This window comes from Daktulosphaira vitifoliae, unplaced genomic scaffold (genome assembly GCF_025091365.1).
Source record: "Daktulosphaira vitifoliae isolate Bord-2020 unplaced genomic scaffold, ASM2509136v1 Scaffold_1, whole genome shotgun sequence".
Classification (NCBI taxonomy): Eukaryota; Metazoa; Arthropoda; class Insecta; order Hemiptera; family Phylloxeridae; genus Daktulosphaira; species Daktulosphaira vitifoliae.
The window spans coordinates 44470242-44484075 of NW_026099572.1; the positions used below are offsets into that span (position 1 = coordinate 44470242).

The 13834-nt window shown below is 25.3% G+C and overlaps 1 protein-coding gene across 5 annotated transcripts; it reads left to right on the forward strand.

Moving 5' to 3' along the window:
- Positions 1-2076: 2076 nt before the first annotated feature.
- Positions 2077-13744, forward strand: LOC126901014 (DNA topoisomerase 2). 5 transcript variants are annotated; one of them, XM_050677141.1, is made up of 25 exons: positions 2077-2335; positions 2407-2520; positions 2669-2833; positions 2922-3102; positions 4053-4296; positions 4364-4576; positions 4665-4838; positions 4911-5150; positions 5437-5730; positions 5791-5922; positions 5983-6303; positions 6373-6603; positions 6676-6923; positions 6977-7208; positions 8017-8216; positions 8273-8408; positions 8462-8619; positions 8689-8830; positions 10464-10715; positions 10945-11181; positions 12077-12293; positions 12445-12565; positions 12641-12963; positions 13130-13255; positions 13357-13744. In XM_050677141.1, exons 3-25 carry the CDS (start codon positions 2707-2709, stop codon positions 13449-13451), a joined length of 4644 nt encoding a protein of 1547 aa, XP_050533098.1. In that variant the 5' UTR covers positions 2077-2335; positions 2407-2520; positions 2669-2706; the 3' UTR covers positions 13452-13744. The 5 variants fall into 5 exon arrangements, with proteins under 5 accessions (XP_050533098.1, XP_050533107.1, XP_050533085.1 ...); XM_050677150.1 differs by having other exon boundaries at positions 2407-2453; XM_050677128.1 differs by having other exon boundaries at positions 2077-2453.
- The last annotated feature ends 90 nt before the right edge of the window (positions 13745-13834 follow it).

Below are 13834 nucleotides of genomic sequence, written 5' to 3' on the forward strand. Positions count from 1 at the left end.
TTTAAATAGACAATTTTATCGAAAGTCGAAAGCATCGATCAATTACCGAGTCGGTAACACTTATATTTATCACGCGAAGGGTACGAGGTTCAAATTCCGTCTATGGCTAAAAAAATTTTGCATTTTTTTTGTGTTCAAATAAAATTTTCAAATTATTTGATATTTATCTCATTTAGATTCAATAACTCCAATAAATATAAAGAATCCTATCACTATAGTCTCCCTTTTGAGAAGAAATTTCTTATTCATGTTAATATTATTTTACCATTTGGTTCTTTTTGTGACTATGATTTATTTTGCCAACCCTCATTAGACCTACTTTTTTCAACGATACGTCAAATGATTACAATTCGTATTTAGTTTAAGTTATTACTCTTAAAAATCAAAAAAATATTCCTTATTCAAATAAAAAGTAGATTAACCAGCTTTTTCCATACAAACAATTAAAATCATTAATTTTAAATATTCTTGAAGTATTTATTGTCGAATTAGATATGATATGATAAAAGTATTCAACTACAAAAGTAAATAATTTTACTTTGTAATTTATTAATTTTTTAACTCTATTTGTGTGTTCTACTACCAGTCTATAATATTCCAAATTTTTTTGTAACATGTTGCTATATAAATCATAAATATAAAAAAAAAATGATTTTTAGTTTCACCTGAATTTAACGATGGATTTTTACAATTATAATCAAATTTATATAAAATAATAATAATCAATTTTATTTTTTAATCATAACTTTTTTATCAGATACTATTGAGGGGCAACTACCCTCCGGTTATATTTTATTTTATTATTTGCTATCATCATCCATGGTTAAGACAATATCATTTCATAGTAATTTTAACACAAAAATCATTTTTTGATCACTTCAACCGAACTCCCGAAGAATTTTTTAGGAAAAATGAAAACAGTAATTAAAATAATCATTATTAATTCATAAATATATATATGGAATGAGTAATGATTCAAATAATACAACTAACGGCGTACATAGAGGGTATATTTGGCCCGTTCTGTATAACAACCGTGATTAACACCTGATTTGGTTGAAGTGTTATGCAAAAAGATAACGCTTGAAAATCACTCCATAAGCGAAAATGTCTAGATGCCGCATAAAATGTTTTCACAATAAATATCTAATAGATATTTTTAATTACAAAAATTACTCTTCTAGGAAAATTATGGCCGTTGATAACATGATTCTAGTTCCCTTAAAAAAGCTATTTCCTTATCAAAGTGGTCTCACGATTTTTAGAGCCGGCTCGAGATAAAATATTTTAATTCGATTTTTAACTAGTATTTATCAGCGTTGAACTATCTCTCGATAAGAAAAGTTTGTGTGTACTTTTTACCATTAGTACCATTTTTTGTTTTTTCTTTTGACAATTATCGTTAATTGTAAGATTGTCATAATCGAGATATTAATCGAATTTTCTCACGATCCCAAAATGATTTGAATTGTTGTCTACCGTGTCTTTCAATTGTAAATATTTATACTAATTTCGTAATTGAATTAGTACATTTGATATTTCAATAATAGTATACATACATTACACGCACTAATAGTTGAGTATTAATACGATTGTTATTTTAAAATAATAATTTAATTAATAATAGGTATTATGTCAACAAATACAAAAAAATAAAAATTAATTATTCATTTACTAGTGAATATGCAATAGTAGGTGCACATTTTTTTTACTTATACATATTTGAATAATTTGGTTATAAGTTATAACTTATAAACGTATTTAATGTGATTGAAACATACTCAAAATCAGTAAAAACAATCGATTATTTTTATCAAACGGATAAACGATTATAATTTCAAAAGATCCTCTTGTATTCAATAATTTGATTATGCCCATCACTAATTATTAATCAACCTGTGAATAATCACATGTATTGTGGCTGTTAAACTTTCCCGCCAAAATGATATCTCATGAACACTAATATTATTCACTTTTGATTTTGTGACTAGATCTTTACGGATCTACGCGTGCGTTGTCAATGAAAAAATTGTAACGCATGCGTAGTTAGTAGATTTGCTCTCCCGGCAATTGGCTTTGTCGACCGGCCGCCATCTTTCGAAAACGGTTATTTTTTTCATCGTGTTATTTTGTTGTGTGTACCGTCTTGTCCAATTTGGTACACTTTTAAAAATTGTTATTATAATATATGTGATTTAGAGTTTTTATTGTTATTTTCTCATATAAATATTTTGACAACGACAGCTAGCCGCTGTCTATCAGCATTGTTTACGTCGGTAATGAACTACTGTAAATGATCTTCGTGTAAAAACTCAATAATAACAAATATTAACAGGTAAATAATTCAAAACTGTTGTAATAGTTGCTCAATTTTGTGACTTTAACTTCGAGTTGCATGTTATTCAGCCGGTTCCTGAGATCAATTTCAATTGTTGGTGTTGGTAAAGTTCTCAGTACGTTTTATGTGATACCTATTAATTAAGACCTTGACCGACGTTAGGATTTTTGCACTCTTTCAAGGTTAATTTTTATTTAAAATTGCCCTCAATTAATAAGTTAGTTGTGAACATCTTTAGATCAATTTTTACTCAGAGAATTTAATATATAAAAATGATTTTACTCCAATTCAGTATACGGTAATTAAACACTAAATTAATTGTTTTTACAGATTTATCTAAAAAAGAAAACTTTACTTCAGTCTCCAAAATGGCGACTATGGAAAATGGAGCTGTTGAAGCTCCCACTAACAAATCAAAGAAAACAGCAGTTGAAGAAATTTATCAAAAAAAATCACAGCTTGAACACATATTACTGCGACCTGATACTTATATTGGTTAGTTACTTACAAAATTTTAATTTAATGAAAATTTTAAACACTCATTGATTTGTTCTCTATTTAATTATTCATATAAAATGTTTAGGTTCTGTCGAACCCGTAACAGAAAATATGTGGGTATATGATACTGAAGAAAATTCAATGGTTCAAAGAGAAATAACTTATGTACCAGGATTGTACAAGATCTTTGATGAAATTTTGGTAAATGCTGCTGATAATAAACAACGTGATCCGACCATGGATACCATAAAAGTTGATATCAATAAGTAAGTGTAATTTTTTTTTCTACTCAAATAATAATGCTTAATAAGGGTAAAGTTTTCTTATTTAGTTTTATTACAAACGTTGTCACTAGTCTAGAATAGTCTGTTTATTTTTAATAAAAGTTAAATATCATATTCTGCTCTGTTGAAATGCTTCATTTAGATTGTTTATATTTTAATAAATGTTAATTTTTTCATACTTTTACTGCAGAAATATTTTATTGTATACATAAAATTATTTAAAATGGCAGGTTATTGTCGGGCTATTATATTTCTATAGTATACTTGCTGTATTTGACTGCCTATATTATTAATTTGGTATATTCACTTAATATATCCTTGCTAATTGGAAATAAAGTAATAACCATTACATCAAAACAATTTTTTATGACAGTATATATATGTATAGAATTATAGATAAACGTAATATTAGTTTTTAATGAAAAAAAACAGATTCCATACCACACAATAAATAAATAACTTCAATTTTTAGACATGATACTATTATATATTACATCTAATGATATAAATCAGTAATATTACTTTGGTAAAGTATTTTAACTAATTAATTTGTTGAATTATTATTTTATTCCTTAAATGTATTAATTATTATTAATGACTGATTGTTTGATTTGAATTAAGGTAGATTCTGTATTATTATTAATTTAATGATTAGACTTAATTGAAATACGTTATTTCAAATAAATTAAAGTGATGATAAACAATAATCATTAAATTTAAATAACTTAATATAATTTTCTAAGCTTGTTAAAAATTACCACCCAAAAATAAATTACTGGTAATTTTGCATTACTGAAAAATGCAAAAAAAAAATGTAATATAATTTTTTATAACAACAAATTTATTTTTATTTAGTTTTTTTAGGTGCATTTTTTTAGAACTGTGTAGGTTTTTTTTTTATAAAAAATTAAATTGGTAATTTTTGTGTATAGAGAAGACAATATCATATCTGTTTGGAATAATGGACAAGGTATTCCTGTAGTAGAACATAAAGATGAAAAAATGTACGTACCTACTATGATATTCGGACATTTATTGACAAGCTCTAACTATAATGATGAAGAAGCTAAAGTAACAGGTGGTAGAAATGGTTTTGGTGCAAAACTTTGTAATATATTCAGTAACAAATTTACTGTAGAAACTGCTAGTCGAGAATACCATAAAGCTTTTAAACAAGTAATGGATTGTACATTTATTGTTATGGAATTATTATTCAATAATAAATTATTTTATATTGTTTTAGACTTGGGCTAATAATATGGCAAAATCATCTGATCCTAGTATTAAAGAAGTAAAAACTAATGATTTTACCAAAGTGACATTTAGTCCTGATTTAGAAAAATTTAAAATGACTTGTCTTGATAAAGATATTGTTGACCTGATGTCAAGACGTGCTTATGATGTAGCTGCTTCTACTCGTGGTGTCAAAGTATACTTAAATGGGAAATTGTTGCCTGTATGTTAAATAGTTACATAATTAATCTTTACTAGTTTTCTTTTTATCAATAAGTAATTTTAGGATTTTAAGACAAATTTATTTTTAGGTTAAAAGTTTCCAAGATTATGTTAATTTATATATAAAAGGAAAAGAAGATGAAATAGGAAATCCTTTGAAAGTAGTGTATGAAAATGCAGGAGCTCGTTGGGAAGTTGCTGTTACACTATCGGATACTGGTTTTAAACAAGTTTCTTTTGTCAACAGTATTGCCACAACTAAAGTAATTTAGTTGTCAGCCTTTGAATATTTGAAATATTTTTAATGTATTATTATTTAATTAAATTATTTTTAGGGGGGACGACATGTAGATTACATAACTGATATGATTGTAAAACAGCTAATAGATATTGTTAAGAAACGTAATAAAGGTGGTATGGATTTAAAAAACCACCAAGTCAAAAATCATCTATGGGTATTTGTAAATTGTCTTATTGTAAACCCAACATTTGATTCACAAACAAAAGAACACATGACTTTGCAAGTTAAAAGTTTTGGATCGAAATGCTCACTGAGTGAAAAGTTTGTAACTGGTGTAAGTTTTTTTGATTATTTATTTTATAAATAGGTGTTGGTAAAGTACACAGATATAAATTAAAAGTATAGTGCAAATAATTCACAACTGATGACACAATGATAGTGAGAAATAACTTAAGTGACTTCTTGTCTCATACACAAATGTTTACCTGATCCCAGTTGTTAATTTCTATTAGAATGATATTTGTAAATTGGACTCTTACTACCATCCCTGTAAAAATAACATTAAACAATTTGAAAGAAAAACTACTTATGTAATAAATTTATAATTATTCATGTACTAGGTATCTAAATGTGGTGTTGTTGAAGCAGTTCTTAGTTGGGCCAAGTTTAAAGCCCAAACACAACTCCAAAAACAAAGTGGGAAAAAACAGAGTAAACTTAAAGGTGTTCCAAAATTGGAAGATGCAAATGATGCTGGAACCAAAAATTCGATTGATTGTACGCTTATTTTAACTGAAGGAGATTCAGCTAAGTCATTAGCTGTATCTGGATTGGGTGTTGTTGGTCGTGACAAATATGGTGTGTTTCCACTTAGGGGTAAACTTTTAAATGTGCGAGAAGCCTCTCACAAACAGGTAATATATTGTATTAAACATGAATTAGCTGTATTTTTAAATGTAATATATCTATTTAAGATAATGGAAAATGCAGAAATAAATAATATTGTAAAAATTGTGGGGTTGCAATACAAGAAAAAGTATGAAACAATGGAAGATTTAAAAACTTTAAGATATGGTAGATTAATGATAATGACTGATCAAGATCAGGTATTATTTTATTGTATTTAAATCATTATTTTTACTAATGAAACGTGTAATTAAATTTAGGATGGTTCTCATATTAAAGGGTTAATCATAAATTTTATTCATCACAACTGGCCATCATTATTAAAATTACCCTTTTTAGAAGAATTTATTACTCCTATTGTAAAAGCAACCAAAGGTAAAGAGGAATTATCTTTTTATTCTCTACCAGAATTTGAAGAATGGAAAGAAGCTACGAGAAATTGGAATAAGTATAAAATCAAGTACTACAAAGGTTTGGGTACCTCTACGTCTAAAGAGGCTAAAGAATATTTCCAAAATATGAGGAGACACAGGATTTTGTTCAAATATGAAGGTACCCATGATGATGAACACATTGAAATGGTAATTTTATTTTTACTTTTATTGCTTTCATGCTAAGTAATATATTAAATTTATTAATTAATACTTTAGGCATTTAGTAAAAAAATGGTAGATGCTCGTAAAGAATGGCTAACAAACTGGATGGTTGAAAGTAAAAGGCGTAAAGAAGCTGGACTGGCTGAGGAATATTTGTATGAAAAAAATACCAGAGCTGTTACTTACAAAGATTTTGTAAATAAAGAATTAGTATTGTTCAGTAATATGGATAATGAACGATCAATTGCATCAGTTGTTGATGGTTTAAAACCTGGTTCTAGAAAAGTATTTATTTTAATATTTTGATTAATAAATATTTAAAAGAAACATTTACTATAATCTTATAAAATATTTTAGGTCTTGTTTACATGTCTTAAAAGAAATGACAAACGAGAAATTAAGGTTGCTCAGTTAGCTGGTTCAGTTGCTGAACACTCAGCATACCATCATGGTGAAACATCATTGATGTCTACAATTGTTAATCTAGCCCAAAATTATGTAGGTAGTAACAATATTAATTTGCTTCAACCCATTGGTCAGTTTGGTACTAGGCTTCAAGGTGGTAAAGATGCAGCTAGTCCTAGATATATCTTCACTATGTTGAGGTATTATTTATCATTCAAATGTATATATGAAAATTAAATTCTTTATATTTTAGTCCATTGACACGGTTGATATTTCATCCGCATGATGATCCTTTATTAACATATCTTCGAGATGATAATCAAAAAATTGAACCTGTATGGTATATGCCTATCATACCAATGGTTTTAATCAATGGAGCTGAAGGTATTGGTACTGGATGGATGACAAAAATTCCAAATCACAATCCAAGAGAAGTAGTTGAAAATCTAAGGCGAATGATCAGAGGAGAAGAACCATTACCAATGGTAAATTTAAAATATAGATCTTAATTAAAAACATTTTATAAACTTACTATTCCAAAATTTATTAGTAAATAACATTATTAAAAGAACACATCTTTTAGAATACTTTTTCTTGTCAAATAAAAGTATCAAAATTTTTTAAAAAATGTGTGTTAGTAGCATAGATATGATTTTGAAATAAATTTTTGATTATTTTCTGCTATCTTCAATCAATTTTGTGGTGTAAATTTTAAAGTGTTTTGTCTCAAGTTTTAGCATAACCAAAATAACTAATTTGAAAATTAATTTTTATAACTTGTTTTAATTGTTAGTTTAATTATTAACTAAATAAGCTATTAAATAATTATTACCTATGGCGTGATCAATTTATCGTTGACCATTAGATTTCTTCTAAAAAAATAATAATTTTGAGAAATTCTTTTTTTATTTATGAAAGGTAGTATTTATATCTCAATATACAAGTGGTTAAATGTTTTTTCGGTTCATCCCTTATAAGGGTACCAATTTTTTTTTTTTTATTGCTACATATTTTACTAGTAAACATTAAAACTAATTTGGTACCCTTATAAGGGATAATGAATGAACCTAAAAAAAAATTTAACCACTTGTAAATTGAGAAATAAATACTTCTTTAATAAGTCAACAAATAAATTCCTTGAAATTGTTATTACTTTGTATATAAAATAAGTGTCATTATTATAATAGTTATTTATTCAAAATTTTACTCATTACTAGTTATTTTCATGAGATGATAAATTACTTCTAAAAAAATTTCATTTTATAGTTCTTAAGCTTATTTTTATATTTTTAGAAACCATGGTACAAAAATTTCATAGGTCATATTGAAAAACTATCTGATCATAAATTCATTAGTAGTGGTGAAGTGGGTATTATTAGAGACAACAAAGTTGAAATAACTGAGTTACCTGTGGGTGTATGGACTCAAAATTATAAGGAAAGTGTTTTGGAAACTATGCTAGCTGATAGTGAAAAATCCCCTGCAGTTATTACGTAAGTATTAACATAAGATTGTAATTAAACATTTTCATTATTATGTACTATTATAGTGACTATAAAGAGTACAACACTGATACCACTATCAAGTTTGTTGTCTCTATGAACCCACAAAAACTCCAAAAAGCTGAAAATGAAGGAATCCACAAATTTTTCAAGTTACATTCTTCCCTCAGTTTAACTTCAATGGTAAAAGTTAGATATTAATTATTATATTTTTCAACAACATACAAATTTTTCAGTGCGCTTTCGACAAAGATTGTGTTTTAAAAAAATATGACAGTAGCTTACAAATTATGCATGAATTTTATAGTGTTAGATTAGAGTTTTATGGAAAAAGAAAAGCTTATTTGGAAGGTATGTTAGGTGCAGAGGCAGCCAAACTAACCAATCAAGCTCGGTAAGTAAAATAAATAATTTTTTTTTTCTATTAGATAGATACTTATTAATGCTCCTCTTTTATATATAGATTCATTGTAGAAAAATGTGATGGTGATTTGAGGATTGAAAATCGGAAAAAAAGTGAAATGGTAAAGGAATTAGTTAGAAGGGGTTATAATAGTGACCCAGTAAAAGCCTGGAAATTGATTCAAGATCGAGAGTCAGTATTGGTAAGAACAATAATAGCATAACCATTTATAATTGTTAACATTTTAAAATGTGGAGATTAAAAACTACAGAATTTTTATTGTCTCTTTGGTGTGATATTTGAATTTTTATTCAACTTTTATGTATTTACGTAATATTAGTCATTAAAATTAAAACTATAATTAAAAAATTTCTGCCACTATTAATTATATTGAGCTTTAATTTAATTAAATAAATGAAACATTAAGCAACAATTTTTGAAAAGCTCATATAAAACAATTTATTTTTAATAATATATATATATATATATTTGTATACAAAGTAGTGTTGGGATATAAATCAGAATTTTTCTTAAAATCTGTTAAATCCTAATTTTAGATTTCAAACTTCTATTTAAAAAAAATCTGTATTTTATGAGGAAATGGAATTTATAGATTAATTCCGTTTGAACTTCAAACTTGGTCTTATAACTTTCATTTAACTCTTTTAATCTTTAATATAGAGTGATTGATTTATTTTTGATCACTAGATATCTTCTAAAATAATAATTTAAAAAAATTTTAGCTTATTTAAGAAGTATTTATTTCTCAATTTTTAATGGTTAAATATTTTTACGAAAAAAATATTAATGGTAAATATAGATAGTGACAACTCTAATAAAATCAGTGTGAATAACTAAATAAATGATTAGGTTAATCAAATATTCTGTTATTCCAACTGTCTAACTTAATTGTAGTTGTCACTATATTAACCATTAATAAAATTTCACCTTCTGGATTTGTAAAGGAAAATTTGAAATTCAGATTTCAATGTTCAAATTTTAAAAATCTGGTTTTCTGAACTTGGGAAAATCGGGATATTCTTATCACTATTACAAAGTGATTGATTAACTATGCCTCCCACAGTATATTTAAAAGTATATAAAATATTATAATTTTTTCTTTTCAGAAGACAGTAGTATTCAATGTTCTATAATTTTCAAAAAAAATTGTATCCTATGCCTTCTCTCTCTATTAAAATGGCATTTACTTAAGTTTTTTAATTGAAAATATATATTGATACATTAATTATGAAGTATTTTTTAGGTCTATCCCATATATAAATAAGAATTTTAACTTTAATTTTTTGAATAGCAAAATACATAATTAATTAGCTTAAAAATAATAAAATGATTAGTCGATATTAATTATTAAATAGTATTTTAAGAAATGTTAGCACTTTTATACTAGGACAGGATGAGTAGTGTGGTTCATTAATGTCTAGAAATAAAAAATATACATACTTGCACTTCATCTCCAGTATTTATAGTAAATATTAAATATTTCAAATGTTAATGATCAGTAATTTTCTTAATTAAACAATTTGCTTATATATAAGCTATTTAAAAATATATGTTCCATAATAAAAACTTAAGTTATTACTATTTTAAAGTGGTGAAAGAGGGATATGACTAAAATTTATTTTTGAAAAATATAGAACATAGGATACTATTAATTAATGAAAAAAAAATATTTTATATTTCTAAAATTCTTGTGTTAGGCATAGTTAATTAATCACTCAGTATATGAGTTATTAATATAATAACCTTAAAGTTGAATTATTATTATTGTAGAGTTCATAACTAATAATATTAAAAATATAACATTTATGCTTTAGGAGGATGAAGCTGCTCAAGCTGCTGAAGAAACTGAAGAAGATGAATCAATACCATCAGTTAGCAATGCATCTACAAAAGACGATGACTTGGACTTTGATTATTTACTTGGTATGTCATTCTGGCATCTAACATTGGAGAAAAAGAATGAACTTCTAAGGAAAAAAGAAGAAAAATGTACTGAATTAGATATCTTAAAGAAAAAAACACCTTCTGACCTCTGGACTGAAGATTTAGATGCTTTTCTTGAAAAAGTAATTATAAAATATTGACTACTATTCTAATAGTTATATATATTGTTTGTGTTTGATACTGGTTTTTTTTTTGTAAATGATTTTTTTAAATTAAATATTTTTTAGTTTTAAATTAATTATTAAATACCAAACTATTTGCTTGTATAAATTAATTTTTACAAAAATAATTCTTTCAAAAATTGTTTTTTTCATAATTTTTAACTGATGAAAATTATATATTATTAATTAGTTGGAAGAAGTTGAAGAAAAAGAAAGACAAGAGGAAGCAGGTGAAGGAAAATTTAAAACTGGACCAAAAAGCTCTAAATTACCAGCTGTAGGAAAGAAAAAATTACTTTTAGCTGCTGATTCTTTACCTTCACCAGCTGCTAGACGAATCATTCCTAAAATTGATGCTGAAATGTTGAAAAAGGAAGAAAAATTAATAGCTGCTAAAGAAAATAAGGGAAAACGTGCTGAAAAAAAGGTATGGAATATTTATTGTAATATAAATCATCATTTATTTCTAAAGCTAGGTGTTAAAGTTTGCTTTTTATTTGTTAATTAACAGCATTAGATAGATTTCTAAATATATTATTTACTCAAATAAAATGTATTAATAAGTTAAAAAAATGTATCAAATTGAAATGTATATCTTAAAGTTGGTATTTGTTTTAATATAAAATTATTGATAATGTACAAACAAACCATTAACATAGGTTTTTAATAAAAACGTGAAATTATTGGTTTAAGGTAAATTATTAATATCAAATATACCTTTTTTTACAAGAAACATTTAAAAAAAAATTTAACAAATTTTTTTTTTCAATATCCCAATGGTGCAAACGATAGAAATGATTTTAGAGTATGAAATTATTTTTATTTTATTGGGTGATTTTATAACTTATTTTACTTTATTTTATAAACCGCATCTCTGTTAGATAAAAGCAATACTAAAATAACTAAAAAATTAGAGGAAATGAAAAACTGAAAAAGAAGTGGTTGGATGTAATTGGGTGTGATATAAAGATTGCTGATGTGTGTATCATGTTTAGTGAAGGTTCAGGATATCGGTGGCTGACCTCAATTATTTGGAATAAATGAGAAAAAAAGAAAAAACGTTTTTTAAAAACTACAATTTTATATAAAAAAAAAATAGTTTTTCCAAATAACTAAATTTTTTTTAGTTTATCTTGACTAAAATACATCCAGATTATAGAATTTTTTATTGAAATAACTAGAAATCTTATTATAATAATTTTTTAAATAATAATATGTAAACATATTAGCATATAATGATTAATGTTTCTTACATTTTTAAAAGTTATAATTCATTATTATTAAAGACAAATTATTAATGATATATTATAATTATTATTTAGAAAAAAGGTGAAGAAATTGGAGAAGATGGTGAAGTAATTAAAAAAGAGAAGAAGGAGCCAAAAGAAAAGAAAGAAAAAGTACCTAGAAAAAAAACTGATGGTTTAAAACAAACAAAACTTAAATTTAGCAAAAAAGATTCTGGTGATGAAGATGATAATGGAAACTTATCTGATTCTCCGCCTCCACCCCCAAGAACTGTGTCTAAACGACAAGCAGGTAATTAAATTTATCTATGATTTTAGATTTAATATATAAAAATAATTTATATATATTTTAATTTGTTTACCTCATACATATTATCCAGATGAATGTTGAATAAAATATTTTTTTAGCTGCAAATGTATNGTTGAATAAAATATTTTTTTAGCTGCAAATGTATCTTTCAAATTTGATGATCAAAGTGGTGATGAAGATGATCCAGGAAATAAGTCAGATCATAGTGCTAATAGTTTCAAAACTTCTCCTATGCGAGATGTATTTTCGGATGAGTTAGTATAATAATGAAGTATAATTTTATTGTGGTATTAAATATAAAATATTTATATAATTAATTTTTTTTTCAGATTAATGTCAGACGATGATGATTTTATTCCAAAAAAGAAAAAGGAATCTCCTAAAAAGGCTCCTAAAAAAGAACCAGCCCCTAAAAAAGCATCTACTAAAAAGAATGGTCCTGGTATTACAACAAGCAGCCCTAATTCTAAACCACCTACTAAAAAAGCACCAGCTAAAAAACAACCTGCTATTGAAATTAGTGATGATGACAGTGATATACCTGTATCTAAGCCAGAAAAAAAACCAAGAGCAGCTGCATCAAAGCCCAAGCGTAAATATAGTTCTTCAGATGATTCAGATGATATATTCAAATCTCCAAATAATAGTAATAGTATGTATAAGTAAATTATTTCAGTACATCTACAGTAACGCATCTAGTCAATAATGGGTTTATTTTATTATGACTTAAGTATCTTTATCTAGATTTCAATTATATTTAATTTTAACATACTATATTAATTATTTAAATTTTAATTGCTCTTACTTATTTTATTTAGATAAACCTCAAAAGTCTTTTGACGATCTTTTTGGGGAATCCAATCTCAAAAAACAAGCCTCTGATGACGATGATGACTTTATTATGTCTAATGAATCGGATGACGAATTCGTTCCTAAATCTAAAAGTAATGTTTTTTTTTTATTTTATATCATATTCTATCCAGAAATATAAGTCAATGCTTACTATTTTTAAATATTAATTTTAATATTTTAATTATTTTTTTAGCAGCGAAAAAGAAAGCTCCAGCAAAAACTACTACCAAAAAACCACCTGCCAAAAAAGTTAAAGCTAAATCTTCATTTCATTCAGACTCTGATTAAATAATAACATTTATGTAAAGTTAGTGTTTAATCTTACTAAGAAATAAGATTTATTTTATTTAATGATAAGACATTATTTAATAATTTTTTTTTTCTTATAAGCCTTATTATTTTAAAATATTCTTATGGAATAAGTTAATAAATAATGTTCAGGCGGTAGTGGTTTTCTATACCTATTTCATTTTTTTTTTAAATTTGTACAATTTTTTTAATGTTAGTTATGTTTGATGTTTTTTAACAAAATACCCATGTAATTTATATTGAGTAAATTATGAATATTATGTTTTATATCAGACATAAATTGAATATTACACTTAATTTTTTTACTTTAAATTTGTAATAATTATTTATATTTTTTATTATGATTCTTATCACTTATTTAG